Consider the following 15,861-nt stretch of genomic DNA (forward strand, 5'->3'; position numbering starts at 1 on the left):
CTAGCAACAGCTAACTGACACATCTAGAACAAAATTGGGTGTATGAATAGGTATTTTACAGTACTTAGAGTGACAAAAAATAGCCACAAAAATTTCAGTGGAGGGCACAACAGACAATTCAGGGGGGGAAATATAAATGATCGATAAACAACAAGAGCTCATCCTCACTAGTAACCAGGGAATTCGAATCAAACCTGTAAAATGCCATTTCCCACGTACTAGGTCAGCAAAAAGTTGTGACAATACAAGGTGTTGGCGAGGGTGGAGAAAACAGCAACCCTCATGTCCAACTGGTGGGCACAGTGTACATTGGTGCAGCACTTTGGAAATCGATTCAGCAACATCTAGCAAAATTGAAAATGGACACCCCTTTGACCTGGCAATTCCACTTCCTGATAGTCACCCTAGAGAAATTCTGGCCCTCTGATGTGGAGTGTTGGACAGGGTGCTCGCTACAGCGTTGTTGATTAGAGCAATAGCCTGAAACAACCTCTCTGCCCAACAATAGGGGAATGAAGAATTAAACTGAGGTGCAGCTCTGTGATAAATGAATACACAGCAGCAAAGAGAAAAAAAGCAAGATGCTGAATGCTAAAAAGTGTGACCACAATTATGTAAACACACACGCACGAACAATATTTTATTCACTGCTATTTAGATATTAAGAATAAACATTGCTTGGGAAGCATATGGTCTAAACTTCTAAAAGTAGTTGCCTCTGAGGAGGGAGGGGAAGGGATAGGAGGCAGAGGTTAACGGAGACTGAAGTCATACGTAATTTTTTTTAAATGACAATAAAACAGACTGCAGACTGGAAGCCTATAAGACAATTGCCCACACTCACTGGTAGGCATAGAGGGTTTGTTATATTATTCTTTGTACTTTTCTATATTAAATTCTTTTGAAAAATAAAATAATCCATGAACCAGATTGAAGCTCAGCTGCTCTGAGGCAAGTGTGGTCTCTACCTGCCCAGGCGGGCAGTCAGAAATGGCTGTCGAGCAAACTCTGAAGCCAGTCTGCTGGATTGAGCTTTGATCCTGCAGCTTGCCAGCCATGTGATCCAGGCAGGTGGCTTAGCCTTGTGTGCCTCAGTTTCCCCAGCTATAAATAGAAATGATATAGTGATTGTAAAGTGCTCACCATGTGCCTTATCAGGGGAAGTGCAGTAAGTGCCAGCTGCTTTCTCATTCCCCCCATGCACACACTCCCCAGGTCTCTTCTGACAGTCCACCCAGGCCACAGTGAGCCATAGCCGGCTGTGGGAGAGAGCAGCCACTCTGCTGGGAGGAGGGGTTCGGGTGAAGCTGAGCCAGCCTTCCCTGCCCTGTGGGCATTTGGGGTGGGCATGGACCCAGACTTTCAGCCTCCATTTGCCTCTTTTGCCACCTGCTCCTCTTCCAGAGTGTTCCAGAAAACTAGAGCCCCTCCTCAGTGGTGGAAAACCCACATTCCTTTGTCCACGGGACTCAGTCTTGAGTTCATTGGCAAGCTGCCCTGTTAACACCCTTCCCTATGTGGCTCCCTCCACGAGGGACATGGAGGAGGGTAATCTCAGATGGGATGCATTAGTTTAGATACAGGACCTGCATCAATGAGCAAAGAGTACTTTGGAGCCACGTTCCATGAGCCCTCGCGGCAGCCTCTGGTGGACAGGCTGACTGTACCCCCACTTCATGGAGGGGAAAAGCTGAGCTCGGGGAGGGAAGGCTCTGAGTCACACAGCCTATGCCCTTATGAGGCTCCTCTGGTCCTCAGAGCCTCCTCCCTAGGGGCCTGACCCAGGCTCTGGGCACCAGACATCCTCCAGCCTCTGCCATCCCAGGGACCAAGGCTGCCAGACAGGGCCCAGGGGACAGCAGGCTTGGTCCCCGTGCCCAGGATGGGGCTGCAGGGAGGGCCACCCCAGGGTCCAGCAATTGTCAATCCACTCTGTGACAAGTGACAGAAAGCCTATTCTCAGTGGGATTCAGCGGAAAGGGAATCAGTATCAATGCTTCCCATCAGTGCCCAAGGGCTAAAGTACCACTGCTGAACAAGCAGCCCACCCTTCATTCCTGCACTCGGGGGCTGCTCGTTAGGACAGGCAGGTTTGTTTCAGGCCCTCTTAGCGGTCTTTCCTCCCTTGGGCCAGCAGCTGCCTGACTTCCTTACTGTCACATTGATTGCAGAGGCTCAGGAAGGCTGAGCGGAAGCACCTGCAGCCTTTGAAGCTTCTGCTCAGAATGGACCGTCACTCCCACCCACTTCCGCTGGTCCCAACAAGTCTCAGAACCCAGTGTAACCTCACTCGGGCAGGAAGTGCACTTTTCCTCCAGTGGGAGGGCTGTGGGGAGGGGTGAGGAGTTGGGAATGATGAGGCAGTCTGCCCCTGCCTAAGCGTGCTGCTGTTGCTGTAAACAGAAATACAAGTGGGTAGCTTTAAAGATCAGCAACTTACCGCCTCACAGTTCGGAGGCTGAAAGTCCCAATCAAGATCTCAGCCACGTCAATTCCTTCTGTGGGCCTCTCCCCTCGTTTCTGGGACGGTGATCTTTGGTATTTCTTTGCTTGTTTTCCCCCATGTCTCCATGTCTATTCTGCTCTTTTTATAACTCATAAGTGATTAGGTTTAGAACCCATCCTACACTGGTATGACTTCATTAACATAACACTAGAAAAACCCTAATATCCAAACAGGGTCATATTTACAGGTACAAGGGTTAGGATTTCAACACATTTTGAGGGGACACAATTCAGTCCATAACACACTGGCTCCCACTGGGAGCTGCTTCGGGTGGTGGCAGGACAGATGCTGGAAATGCCATTTTGTAGCTGAGGGGACTGAGGTCCAGAAAGATCAAATGACAACCGTCTGCCCAGAACACGGTGGCTTCCACTGTGGCTCAGCTATCTGAGCTCCATGTGTCTCACCCCAGACGCCGCCACGTTTCTGGGCCCTCCCCTAGCTGGCGTAGCTGACTCAGATGCAACATTTCCAGAATGCCTGAGGCTGCGCCAGCGAGTGCGAGAGAGTCAGTTTTTGGCTAAACTTTGGAATTCTGGAGGAAAAAAAAAAATGTGTATGTAATACTATATTTTTAGCACTAACTGGTGCTAAAAGCATTTTTTTGCACCCTTTAGAGATCGAGTCCCTTGGCTGCTGTGTCACCTGGTTTTGCACACACACCCCATTGGGAGCACTCACTTGCTAGCAAGGTCTGGTTGCTTCCAACAGCAGGTGCACATGCTTCAATGTGATGGTCGCCTGGGGTAGAGTGAGGCTTTACCTCGGGCCTGGTAGCTCTCCTGCTGTCAAGCCCCAACATATCCAAGGTGGGTGAAGGGGAGACACCAGCACTCTCAAGAGAAGCCAGTCAGGCAGTGCTGACTCCTTTCCATTTTGATCTAGAAGTTGAGGTGGTTGGCTTCCTGACATCCAGCCAGCCCTGAAGATTACTGACCACAGGCATGGTCACCCTACCACCCTGGCCAGGACAGCCAGTCCCAGCCACAGATATTGTGGGAACTGTACTCGACAGCACTGGGTTTTTTGGGTCTGCTGAGGAGCCTTCCAGAAAGCAGCCTTCCTTGGGAGATAGGGAGAGCTGGTCTCTTTGCTCTCTTCTTCTGGACACTGCCATCTGGATGTGATGTGATGCCTGGATTCTGGCAGCCACCCTGTGTCCCTGAGGGGGCTTGCCTGAAGGCAACGCTGTATTTACTGACTATATGTAAATTGGGAGTGCTCAGGTATTGGGAGTTCTAGTGGGCAGCCTGAGAGCAGGAGAGTCAGGGATAAAGGGAAGAGGACAAACCCTGAGATGAGGGGCTGGGTAGCAAGCAGCAGGAGGGGATGCAGACGAGTTGTCAGCAGGTGGGGAGAGTAGAGGCATTGGGTGAACCTGAGAGATATACTCAGAGAAGTATGGGGTGGGATCAGAGACAGCAAGCTGAGATGGGGAGGAGCTGGGGGGGACGGAGGCTTTCTTTTTGGGGAAGACTGTGACATGTTTATATGACACAGAAACAAAGAAGCTTGCAGAAGGAAGAGGAGCCCAAGGGAAGACTGACATGGTGCCTGGGGACATGAGGAAAGGCTACTCATCCTTAAGCAGGGAAGGGCAGTCATGGGAAGACATGGAAGCCACCTGACCCTAGCACCAGGCTTGTCTCTCAAGGCAGGAGGGCAGGCTTTGGTGGCAAGTGAGAGAGAAAAGAGGGGTAGTGAGGGGAAGCAGAGCCCCCAGGGCTAGGGGAGCTTCCACGTAGGACACAACAAATCCCAGCAATGACCACACTCCCCTTAAGAAATCATACAGCACTTTATTAAATAACCAGGTAGAAAATGCTCATATTGACATCCAAGTTGTCAGTGTGGGCTCAGGTCATATGCAAGGCACAATGCTTCCTTTCTCTAGTGATACAAAAATAAATCCCACAGCCCAGCCCTAAAGGACCGAGGCCGATTCACACTTTATCTTCAGAGTCAAACTGGACTCTTTGAATGCAGCGTTCCCGCCTGACTGGCTCTGGGCTGAGTCTCCAGGTTCCCCTTCAGCAGCGTCTCCCCGCCAGGGGCAGGGTGGCGCAGAGGCGTGGGAGCCCTGACCAAGGAGCTCGGGGGGGCAGGCTCTTAGCCTCGTGGAACCTAGCTGCTCAGTAAGGCCCGTCTGGAGGGCAGCCCTGACACCTGGGTTCAGGCCCTCCTCCCTGGCCACAGGCTACATCGGTGCCCGTGGGAGCTGCCTGGAGGGTTTGGGCCAGAGGGCTGACTTCAGGGGACCACCTCTCACAGGGAGGGCAGGGGCTCAGTCTGCTGAGGTACTTGAGCGCTGTGTGGAAAAAGGGACAAATAATACTGTCTTTGTGCTTAGGCAGAATACAACAGCTCCTTAAATCAAACCAACAGAAAAGAAGACCTGTCTCTGGCTCCATTGTCCTAATGACAAGTGGACGCTCATGCCAAGGGAGAGGCCAGGCAGGGAGAGCCCAAAGGTACCCCTCAGCCTCCCGGGGGTAGGTCCACAGGACATTTCACTAGCTTACAAAGCAAAGGAACCAAAGGACTGATCACAGTGGCCCAAGACAGGAAACAGCTGGCTCTAACTCCTATGTGGATTTCACCCTCAGGCCAAGCCAAGGTGGCTCCCAGTGCTCCGCCTGCCTGAGGCTGGGAAAGACAGGGTCCCAGAGCACAGGACATCACACCTACTCATGCCCCTAGCATCCTAGCGAGGGCCAGATGAGAGGGAAAGTAAGTTTTTACAGGGAAAAGCCCCACAGAAATAAAAACATAATGACAAACTCTTTCCCTGAGAGTACTACAGTCCTATCATCTAGAGACAACTTCTAAACAGAGCTTCTCACTGCTCCAGGCTTGAGGAGGGAGCAGTCTGAGCAGCTCTGGGGGAATGAAGACACTCTAGAGAACCAGGTGTACAGTAATGAGCCAAAGACTGCACTTTGCAAAGCTCCAAAGGAAAGAAAACCAAACCTAACTCCTACATATAAGCAGCAGCTAATAAGCACAACCTAAGCCATAAAAAAAAAAAAAAAAAAAAAAAAAAAAGCCATAGCTCCATCAAAATAAAGATGGTGGCAGAGAGGGCATTAGGATGGGGGCCTAGGCGCAGGGGGCCTGGGTGTTGAGGGCCCAGGCGTGGGGGGCTTGGGCATGGGAACTGGGGCACAAGAGGCCCAGGCGCAAGTGGGCCTGAGTGCGAGGGGCTGGCTCAGGGTGGACACAGCAGGGACTGCCTGCTATCACATTTGTGGCCTCCTGTTACCCGGCTCCATTAGCTGCCTAATGGGAGGCGTACGCTGGGCTCCACAGCCCTGAGGCTTTGCGACCAGGAGGCAGTGCGTTGAAAGACGCTGGTGATGAGGCAGCAAAATCTAGAGCAGAAAGAGAGATAAAGTGAGCCACAGAGCAGGAGTGAGGCCACCTCATCCCTCCAATGTCCACTGGTGCCTGTGTCACTCAGGGCTGCAGAGCGCTGCTAACACCTAGGACTCATTCCCCAGGGCAATGGTGGGCATGGAGGGGACCACAGGGCCTCACTGATCTGGCCCTGACGTGTGCAGGGCAGCTATGAACTGAACCGAGCAGCGCACACAGTGGGCAGTGAGAACAGGAGCAGAATGCAGACCCTCGAGGCAGTGTCTGTCTAGGGGGTAGGCAAGGAAGAAGGGCCGTCTGCTCTCGGAGGAGCGCTGCCTTGCTGGCAGAGGCGGCGGGGGAGTTCACTTGGAGGGAACAGCATCTCGGGCAGAGAAGACAGCATGCACAAAGCCCTGGCTGTGTGGAAGGGCCTGGAGTGTGTGGGAGGCGATACCAGGGCTCCACCGTTCCCTGACACAGACGGGAGTGTTGCTGGATAAACTATCGGAGCGGCAAGGGAAACGGCTGCTCAACATTCCGCAGCTCTCGCTAAGTGTGGCTTCACAGGCCTGAGAGGCAGCCTGGTAGAAGGCCGTGACTCTAGGCATCCAGGATGCGTGTGGGAATCTTGTTACCAGGAAAACGCATCTTCACACAAAAACTTCACAGGTTCTGAGAAGCCTGGCCCTGGCCCTGTAGGATCGGTAGAATCCAGCTCAATAATTCCTGTGTTGGAGAGAGAGCCCACTGATGGGAACCAGGAGACAGCTGCACAGTCTGGGCACTGCGGTTTCAGGGACCACCACTCCCAGAGACAGGCGCCCCCTGGAGTTGTATAAGGTCGTCAAACCTCTGTGGCCACCAGAGGACGATCGAATGGTAGAGAGGAATGGACTGTGCTGGCCTTCTCCACTTGGGGACTCCCGCATCAGGACTGCCCAGAACCACCACCCTGAGTCAGCTCATCCACCCAGGGCACGCAGATCGTGTCCTCAGTAGCCCCAGCATGTGGCCATCAGGCCTGCTTGCACACTTGCGAAGAGCTCCCTCCAGCCCTCTGGCTTGCATAGCTCGGCACTGCCTAGGGAGAAGCTCCTTCTCACCAGGACTGCAAGCTGGGGCCCCTACCATTCTCTGTTGCGAGTGCCCAGACCTGTCCCTGAGCCCCAGATCCCAGCTGCTCCTTTTGCCGAGGGACGGGCCTGCTAAGACTCAGGGTTCAAGCAGCTACTCACAGTTGGGGCTGTGTCGTGGGCTGGCTCTGGGTGTGAAGGCTGGCACAGTGGCAAGCTCTCGGGAGGTGCAGGCTGTGTGGTAGGCTGCAAAGCCACAGGTTGGTTAGAGCAGGGGTGGAGGAGTGCCTACCAGGAGACATGCAGTGCTACCTGCCTCACCTATGATCATGACGGCGGTCCCGGCCAGCAGGGCAAACAGCGTGAAGAACATGACTTGGTAGGAGTCCAGGAAACGCTGGAAGAGGGTGGCCCCATCTGTGGTTCAACAGAAAGGAGGGTTACCCAAACCCCTTGGTCACAGCCCTGCCCATGCCACCCTGGAGATGGGGCTCTGGGCCTGTCGTGACAGGTGGACTCTGAGCTCAGAACAGTGAGGTGGCCTATTCAAGGCCCAGCCAGCGTCCAGTCCTGAGGGCTGCCACCCAGTGCTCTGTCCCTTTTTACCTCAGGTCACCGGGGCCAGACCCTGTTCTGCCTGAGACCCTGTTTCCTTTGAGGAAACATTCTCCTTTTGCAGCAGCTTGATTTTCCACAGGCAGGTTGGGTTTCTGCATCCATGAAAGTGTACACTCTGCCCATCTGGGAGAGTTGGGGTAAGGGTGCCTGGGCGTCAGCCACACTGCCCAGAAGGCAAGGCCTTGGTGAAAAGGCCAAGTCATGACTGAGAGCTATGAAGTCAGAGGCCAGGGAACACAGGCGCTGGCTGGGAGCTGGCCAGGTGGGATGGGGACGCCTCTCTCTAAATCCAGACGATGTAGAGTGCAGCTCGGTGTCTGTTGTGGGTTGAACTTTGTCCCCCAAAAGATAGGCTGAAGTCCTAATCCCTGCACCTGTGAATGGGACCTTGTTTGGAAGTAGGGTTTTTCTTTTGTTTTCAGTTACATCAAATGAGTCCTAATCCTAATCCCTTCTGAGGGGTGTCTTATAAAACGAGGGAGCAGACATGAGACAGAGTCACATACAGGGGAAGACAGCATGTGAGGATGGGTCTACAAGCCAAGAAACGCCATGGTGTTTTCAACAACAGACCTAAGAGAGACAAGGAGGAGTCTTCCCCTAGAGCCAGCAGAGAGCAGGAGGGCATACCCTGCTGGTGCACTGAATTTGGACTTCCAGCCTCCAGAACTGTGAGATAGTAAATCCCTGCTCTTTAAAGCCACCACTGTGGGATATTTTGCTATGGTGGCTCTAGGAGACTAAGAAGGCACCTTCTGCCCCAAAGCTGCTCCCCCTCCAGGGTCCCCACGTGGGGATGGACCACAGCCCGCTTCATCCTGGATTTCCTTCCTCATCACCTCTGAGCCTCACACCCTATCAGTGACTGAGTCCTGCTGACTTTGCCTCCTCCAGACCCCCCTGAACCTGCCCCTCCCTCCACTCCACTGGGGCTGTACTAAGTTAGGACACAGCCTTCCTCGGCAGGAAGGTCGTGGTCTCCTCAAGCACTCCTAACACCGGGCCCCCTTCCGGTCCACTCCCACTGGGCAGGCAGACCTGGCCGGTCACTGCCCTGGCCGAGGGACATGCTGAGCCCCATCTGCATTCACGGCTCCTCGGGACACAGCCCTGCACATCAACCACAGGGCCTCTCCTCCTGCGTGCTCTTCCCCCTACTACTAATCCTTCAAGACCTGCTGAAGGAGCCCCTTGGCCTGCCTCTCCAGTGCATGAGGTTAAATTAACCTCCTGCCTCTGTGCCCCTCTCTCCTTCACCACAACTTTAGAACCCTTCCTGTCTTACTGTATTTGTAATTCTGTGTCTTCTCACTCATCTGCCTGGCCCAGGGCCTGGCACACAGTAGGTGCTAGCAAAGGACTGCTGAAGAAGTGGATTCACGCATTCCACACTTAACACATATTACTGAGCGCTTGCTCTAGTTAGGTAGGCCATACTCTAAGCTCTGCCCTCACACACTTAACTTCCAGCCGAGAAAGATCAGCAAAGACCAAATAATTAACAAAACTGTACAGGCTGATAGATGGCAACAGTGCTATGTGGTGGTGGTGGGGGGCGGGGTGGTAATGGTGAGAGTGTTTGGGAGATTGTAATTTTAAATATTACCTGAAGAGGTAACATTTGAAGGAAAGTCTGAGGAGGTGAGGGAGTTAGCTGAGGGGCTGTGTGGGGAAGAGTGTTCAGGCAGAGGGAACAGAATGTCAAGGTCATGGGTTGGCACTGTGTGTGTTCCCGACGACACAGGAAAGCCAGTGTGGCCAGAGCAGAGTGTGCAGGCGGGATGAGGTCACACATGGGTCAGGAAGGCCGACGGCAGGGCCTATGGACCATGAAGGACTTGGGTTTTTCCCCTGAGAGTGGTGGGAACCCCACAGGATGCTGAGCCTGGGAGGATGTGATCCCGTCACGTGTTAGCAGGCTCCCCCTGGCTGCCATGTTGAGAATAGACTGGGGGGAGAAGGAGACAGCGAGCGACAGTTCTTCCTTTGAGGACACCCTGCCTTTCTGACCTCCCCACTCTCACCCCTCAGCCATTTGTGACTTACGAGGACCAGGCCCACGGTGATCCATCACGAAGGCCACGGTGACCGGAAGGGTGAGGACTTGGTTGGTCATGGGGCTGGAAAAGGTCAGGGCAGTTGACAGGGGCCCCTGACTGCCGGCCGCAGGGTCGGAGACACTGACTGTGTAGGTGACAAAGCTGGGCAGTCCGAAAGACTTCTCCTTCACGAAGGCCAGCACGGCGGGGGAGCCAGATTTCACCTGGGAGGATGGTCAGTGCTAGGGGGTGGCCAGCCGGCCCTGAGTGCAGCCACAGACCCCCGGGGATGCAATCTGTTCAGCCAAATCTGGACACACCCCCACTCCACCAGCTATGCTGAGCTTCCCTCCCAGGGCCCAGTGGGTCGGGGACCACACCCAGGCCCCACTTCCTAGGAGTGCAATGACATTTCTTGGATGTGTCTAATTGACAGCATACCATTTACAAAGGCAGAAAGCACTGTGTACACCCAGGGTGATTTTAAGGAAAGAACAAATCAATATCATTGAATTCTAATAAAGTGCTTTTAAAAAAATGCTAAACCAACACAAAATAGCACTAAACACCACATAGCCAGGAGCAGGCTGCAGCTCAGCTAACGGGCTATCACAGCAGCCCCACACCCGGGCCTGGCAGATTCTCCACCGTCCACAATGAATGTTCATCACTGTCTCTTGTGGAGAATATTTAGCTTAGTTTGCTGCAACAACACAAGCCTAGGAGTGCACAGAGAAGCCGACAAATTCCTTTGCCAGATCCCATCAGATCCTCTCCCCCGTACCAGACTGCAGGACCTCGAGATCACTCTCCAACCCAAACTAGCAGGTGGGGACAGTGTGGCCGGAGAGAGGGGCTTGCTCTGGTGGCACAGTGAGCTTAGGATTAGAACTTTCTTCACTGCTCCGTCTCCTACATGCTGGTGTGATGAGATGGTCCAGGGCTTCCACACCCCCCCACAGTCCTTCTGGAGGCCTCAAGCCCCGCCTGACCTGAGACACATGGGCCCACGCACCTCCAGGTTCTCCAGGATCTCTGTGGCACCAAAGACCTTGACCTCGGAGTTGGTATAGTGGTTGCTCAACAGGATTTCTGCCTGGTCAGCGTAGAGCCCTGGGCTGAAGGGCACCTCGGCCCCCACCTGCTCTCCAGAGAAGCCGTCAGGCAGGGATGCCGTGACCACCAGAGTTGTCTTCTTCATGCTGAGGTGCTTCCGCTGCTTGTCCGTCAGCCTGCGCATCAGGATGGCGCAGAAGTATCGGCCTGCAGAGACAAGGGTGTCCATTGCGCCTTGCCCCTCTCCTCCCCTGCTCCTCTAACTGGGGAACTCCTACTCACCCACCCCCAGCCCCAGTGTGGCATTGCTGCCTTCAAGAGGCTTCCTATGAATCCCTCTCCAGCTTGGACACCTTCTTTGTGGCCACTGCCACCCCCTTCACTGTCTCAGAATCATCTGTTCATTGAATATCCTGGGGCAGGAACCACCTCTGTCAGCTCTGCATCTCAGGGCTCAGCCAGCCTGGCCCAGAGCAGGGGTGAGTTAACTGTTGACCAGACACCACACCCCAATGCAGGGCCTGACTCCCAGGAAGGCTAAAGCACCAGGTGTGGCAGGGTATTCTGTGAAGACCTGGGTCTGCTGACTTCCCTAGGCCTGATGCGGAGTAGACAAACGTGAGTGGAATGAGCACTGCTGAGCACTGCCTGGCTTAGGGTCCCTTCTCTGCTCAGACCAGCCAAGTGACCCCAGGTGAGTCAGCTTCCTGGGCAGCTGGCTCTCAGTCTCTCATGGTAAAGCGGGGTTACAGATTGAACTATATCCCCTCAAAAAGATATGTTGTAGTCCTACCCCTTGTACTAGCGAATGTGACCTCCTTTGGGGAAATAGTGTCTTTCTTTGCGGATGTTATCAGTCACGTTAAATGAGGTCACACCAGAGTAGGGTGGGTCCTAACCCTAATTCCTTCTGAGTGGTGTCTTATAATACAGATGGACACACATGAAAAAAAGTCATACACAGGGGATGACGATGTGTGAGGATCAGTCCACAAGCCAAGAACGCCAAGCGTGCCCAGAGCTACAGAAACTAAAGGAGAAAAGGAGGACCTTCCCCTTGAGGTGACCGAGACCGCATGGCTCTGCTGACTCCCTGGACTGGGACTCTTAGCCTCCAGAACTGTGAGACAATAAATGCCTGTTTCTTAAAGCCACCCTCCTCGTGTTTTGCTATGGTCGCCTGAGGGAACAGACAGGTGGGGCTGACGTCGCATCCCTCAAGGCCATTATTGGCATTAAAGCCGGTGATGGGACACCCGACTGAGCATCCACTCTGTATTGGCCACTGGGTGGGGAGGTCAACGTCCCCAGACCCTGAGCCCAGGCCCAGCACACAGTGTGTCTGCAGGAGACAGCTCCTGATCTCAGGCAGCAGCAGGTATTGAAGACTCTTTGGTGCTGCTGGAGGGACAGAAACGTGCAGCGATCCAGGCAGGGGTGGGGTGGGGGCGCTCCAGCCGAGGCTTCATCTGCAGACTGGGCTTATGACAGGCAACCTCTGGTGGCCACGTCTCCCAGCTAACACGGGGCGGAAGGGTCTTAGAGCAGGGTCTCTGGGAGAACTGAAAAGCTGCCCCAGGACGAGATTCTCGTAATGAGGCTGGCAGCTACCCTCAAGGACTCACTCTGTGCCGGGCACAGTGCCAACCGCCTTGTAGCAATTATCCTGATGAATCCTCGCAGCACCCTACGAGAAGCACCCCGCTTCTTGGTGTAATGCTCCGGGTCGCTCAGCTGGTAAGTGGAGGGGCCAGGCAGTCACCTCAACCCACTCTGGTGACCATAAGCTCCACCACTCTTGTGCTCCAGCCTGTGGGCACAGCCTGGGCTATTTGGTAAGGACACTACCACCCATGCTTTCACTTGCTCCTCTCCAGAGCCCTGACCCGAATGCAGAGCAAGGCACCCTCATCCCATTTCGCAGACAGGGGAGCTGAGAGGGATGCAGCTCCAACACCCACAGGCTCCTCACTAGGAAGCAGCAGGACAGAACGTGAACCCAGGCTTCCCTACTTGCTCCCGGGGATAGATGGCTGCTGGTCCTTAGGTGGCACAAACAGTTAAGCGCTTGACTATTAGTCCAAAGGCTGGTGGTTCAAACCCACCCAGAGACACCTCAGAAGATAAGCCTGGCAATCTGCTTCCTAAAGGTCACAGTCTTGAAAAAACTCTATGGAGCAGTTCTACTCTGCACACATGGGGTTACCACGAGTTGGAATCGACTCAGTGGCAGCTAACAACAACATAGTTGGCCACTGAGAATTGCCACAGCCTGGCACAGGACTCCTAGCCCCTCCTGTCAGCTGCAAGGGGCCAGGAGGAAAGGGTTGCCAATGTCACTCTGCAGGCTGGGGTCCCAACAGGCCCTGCTCATCCAGACAGATGGCCACTGGGAGCCAAACGCATGCAGACTTGCGACTTCCAAAGAGGCAAAGTCTCTGTGCAGGCTGTTTTCACTTCCAACTCCTTGCAAACTTACCCTGAGCCGCGTCAAACCTGGGTTCTGCAGTGAAGATGTCCCGTGCTGGGAAGTCAAAGACTTCTTGCTTGAACTGGAGCTGGCAGCTGATGAGGGACTCAGGGTGCAAGTCCTTGATGACATCCATCTGGGCAGGAGAGCAGTCGCCTGGAGATGGGCAGAGGGTGAGAGGAGTGGGACCACCTCGAGCTTCCACACCTGCCTCTGAGTCCACACCAGGGGACCAAGTAGGACATACAGAGGCTGACTGATGATGCACGCCACCTGAGCCTGCCATCCTTCTACACAGGGACCAGAGTTTACAAAAGGCTGGGTGAACTGTACAGGGGAGTGGGTCACTGTGAATCACGGACCACTTCAGCTTATTTTCGCATGTGTTTTCTAGAGCTTGTATTCAGCAGACAGGCTGGACCGCTAACACATGGCCCGGTGCCTGTCAGCAAGGGAACATGGGCAATTTATTCCTTGACATGAGGGGGGCAACAGTTCTCCAGGAATACACCGAGTATCATTTAGCAACATTGTGCACTTGTACCAAGGTAGGAAAAAAAGGTTTCCAGGCTGTACTAAGGCTGCCTCATTAATCAGAATGAGAACAGCAGTAATTAATTTTAGCAGTTAAGTGTTTTTCTTTTTTTTTAAAGTCAGTCCATATTGATTTATTTATTTCTGGCTGCTGTTACCCAGAGTTGTCATGGGCAGGGGACTGGGTTGTATGTTCCATGCGTTACTTGGGAAAGGTCATTATAAAAATCAAAATCAGCCACAGGCCCTGCTAAGTCCTTAGTTTCTCGGATTAATGGTGTCAAAACTGTGGCTCTCTTTGCTCTGGCGCCCGAGGGCTGAAATAGCACGTCTGGCTCAGAAGCTGCGGTTTCTGCGTGCTAGGCTCTCTCATGAAGACTATTCCACTGCTTCTGCTGTCAGGAGTCTATTTCCACAATGCTGCCGGGGGAGGGGAGCTGGGGCGGAATGCTCGTTCTGGAGCTGGGTTGAGTTTGAGGAAGAAAAGTGGACTAAGGCCATCAGAAGGGCATAAGAAACCATTCCCTGCTCCCTCCCCAGGCACCTGAGCCCCTCCCCAGTTCCACACCTATCAGGTTAGAGCTTCTGTCTCCCAAGGCGATGGTCACTCTGGAGGCTGCGACCTCCTGGAAGCCAGTCTGGACAGCGCGGACATGACGGGCCACGATCTTCGGAGGGACACCAATCGTGATCTGGGAAGGGAGCCAAGGCAACGTGTTACTGTGTGTACCAGGCTGGGCATTTTCATGACCACATTCTACAGCCGTGATGACCCATTTCACAGGTGACAAAACTGGGGCTTGCAGCTCCAATGACTTGCTGGAAGGTGGCAGAGCTGGGATCAGAAGCCTGGCTGGTCAGACCTCACAGTCCAGTACTCTGCCACCAGCAGACCAGGAGCTGAGCAGCAGCCTGGGGTCGTCCATCAGCCTGGTTGGGGCGGCAGGGCCGCTGCAGGTGGGTCTGGCTCCTGTAACAACTGTGCTTTCGCTGCTGTTCATGAATTGGACTCACTAATCTTTTGACAAAAAGAGAAGGACCATTTTACTTTGCCATTTATTCAAACTAAATCAACCTGGCCAAAATGCAAACGCACAGACCCTGGGTAGGGGAAGCCCTCCTGAATTCCACCTGCCTGGGTGCTTCCCCTGCTCTCCTTGGCCCATCCTGCAACCAGCCCACCAAACACCGCCGTGCACGCCTCCCTACGGCTTCCTGTGCATGCCTCCTCTGCAGAACCCAGCCTGCCTGCCCGTCCCCCAGGCCCAGCTCCAGTGCCTCTACCTCCAGCTGGAAGGCAGTCCACTCCTCTGAGCAGGTGCTGGGCGCTTCCTGCCTCCCACACAGGTCTCACATGTCTGGGTCTGATTTTCCTCACTCCTAGGGAGCAGGGACAGGGCCTTACTCCTCCCCAGAGCCCCCGCAGCTCCTAGGGAGCAGGGACAGGGCCTTACTCCTCCCCAGAGCCCCCGCAGCTCCTAGGGCACTGCCCGACACAGAGCTGGCCAGTGCCCTGAGACAGGATGTTCCCGTGTGGAGGCCACGATCTGCCCCCAGACTCCCCAGCAGCCTCCTCCTCCTCCTCTCCATGGTCACCGCCATCTCTGAAGGGCAGATGGAAGCCTGCCTGTTGCTAGCTACCCTGCATGGATACTTCTTGTCCCCTCTCTTCTCTTTCCCCAACTCCTCTCCCTCCTCCACACTTTGGAGACAGGTCCCCAGGCCTTGGCCTCACCTCCTCCTGCTCTGTATTTGCCTTATGTGGTATCCCCACCCAACAGCCATCCTCCACGGGGGTCCAGGTACACAGTCCAGTGGTGCCCTGACCAGCTGTGCCCAAAGGACTACCATCACCTATGCTCGCCACCCTAGGTACACTCATCTCCCCCCACCAGCCCCACCTCTGTGTCCCCTCTCAGCACAAAGAACCACCATCAACCCCATCCTCCAACCCAGATGTCAGGGGTCACTCCAAACCCTCCTTCTCCCTCAACCCCCACTTCCCAAATGGCCACTGAGCTATGAGGACCCTCCCTCCCGGGCCCTTGCCTCAACCCCACCCCACAGTCCTTGCTGAGGGCCCATCCTCAGTCTACTGACTGTCACCCTGCAGGTACACCCAGGGACTGTGCTCTCATCCCACACCAGGCACAGGAGAACTTTCCCAAACCCTCTGCTTACAAACTTCCCTAAGGTTTCCCCATTGCT

General features: G+C 54.3%; 1 protein-coding gene across 1 annotated transcript in view; it reads right to left on the reverse strand.

The window, feature by feature from the left end:
* Positions 1 to 5,537: 5,537 nt before the first annotated feature.
* The window catches only part of NUP210 (nucleoporin 210), a 110,075-nt gene continuing 99,751 nt past the window's right edge, over positions 5,538 to 15,861 (reverse strand). The window contains exons 34-40 of the mRNA XM_064274813.1: positions 14,222 to 14,345; positions 13,129 to 13,275; positions 10,609 to 10,856; positions 9,601 to 9,817; positions 7,258 to 7,353; positions 7,099 to 7,182; positions 5,538 to 5,877 (exon numbers count right to left, since the gene is read on the reverse strand). Of these exons, the coding sequence (XP_064130883.1) occupies positions 5,786 to 5,877; positions 7,099 to 7,182; positions 7,258 to 7,353; positions 9,601 to 9,817; positions 10,609 to 10,856; positions 13,129 to 13,275; positions 14,222 to 14,345 (1,008 nt within the window). The 3' untranslated portion in view covers positions 5,538 to 5,785. The remainder of the gene's footprint in view (positions 5,878 to 7,098; positions 7,183 to 7,257; positions 7,354 to 9,600; positions 9,818 to 10,608; positions 10,857 to 13,128; positions 13,276 to 14,221; positions 14,346 to 15,861) is intronic.

The sequence above is a fragment of the Loxodonta africana genome, chromosome 22, assembly GCF_030014295.1.
Source record: "Loxodonta africana isolate mLoxAfr1 chromosome 22, mLoxAfr1.hap2, whole genome shotgun sequence".
NCBI lineage: Eukaryota > Metazoa > Chordata > Mammalia > Proboscidea > Elephantidae > Loxodonta > Loxodonta africana.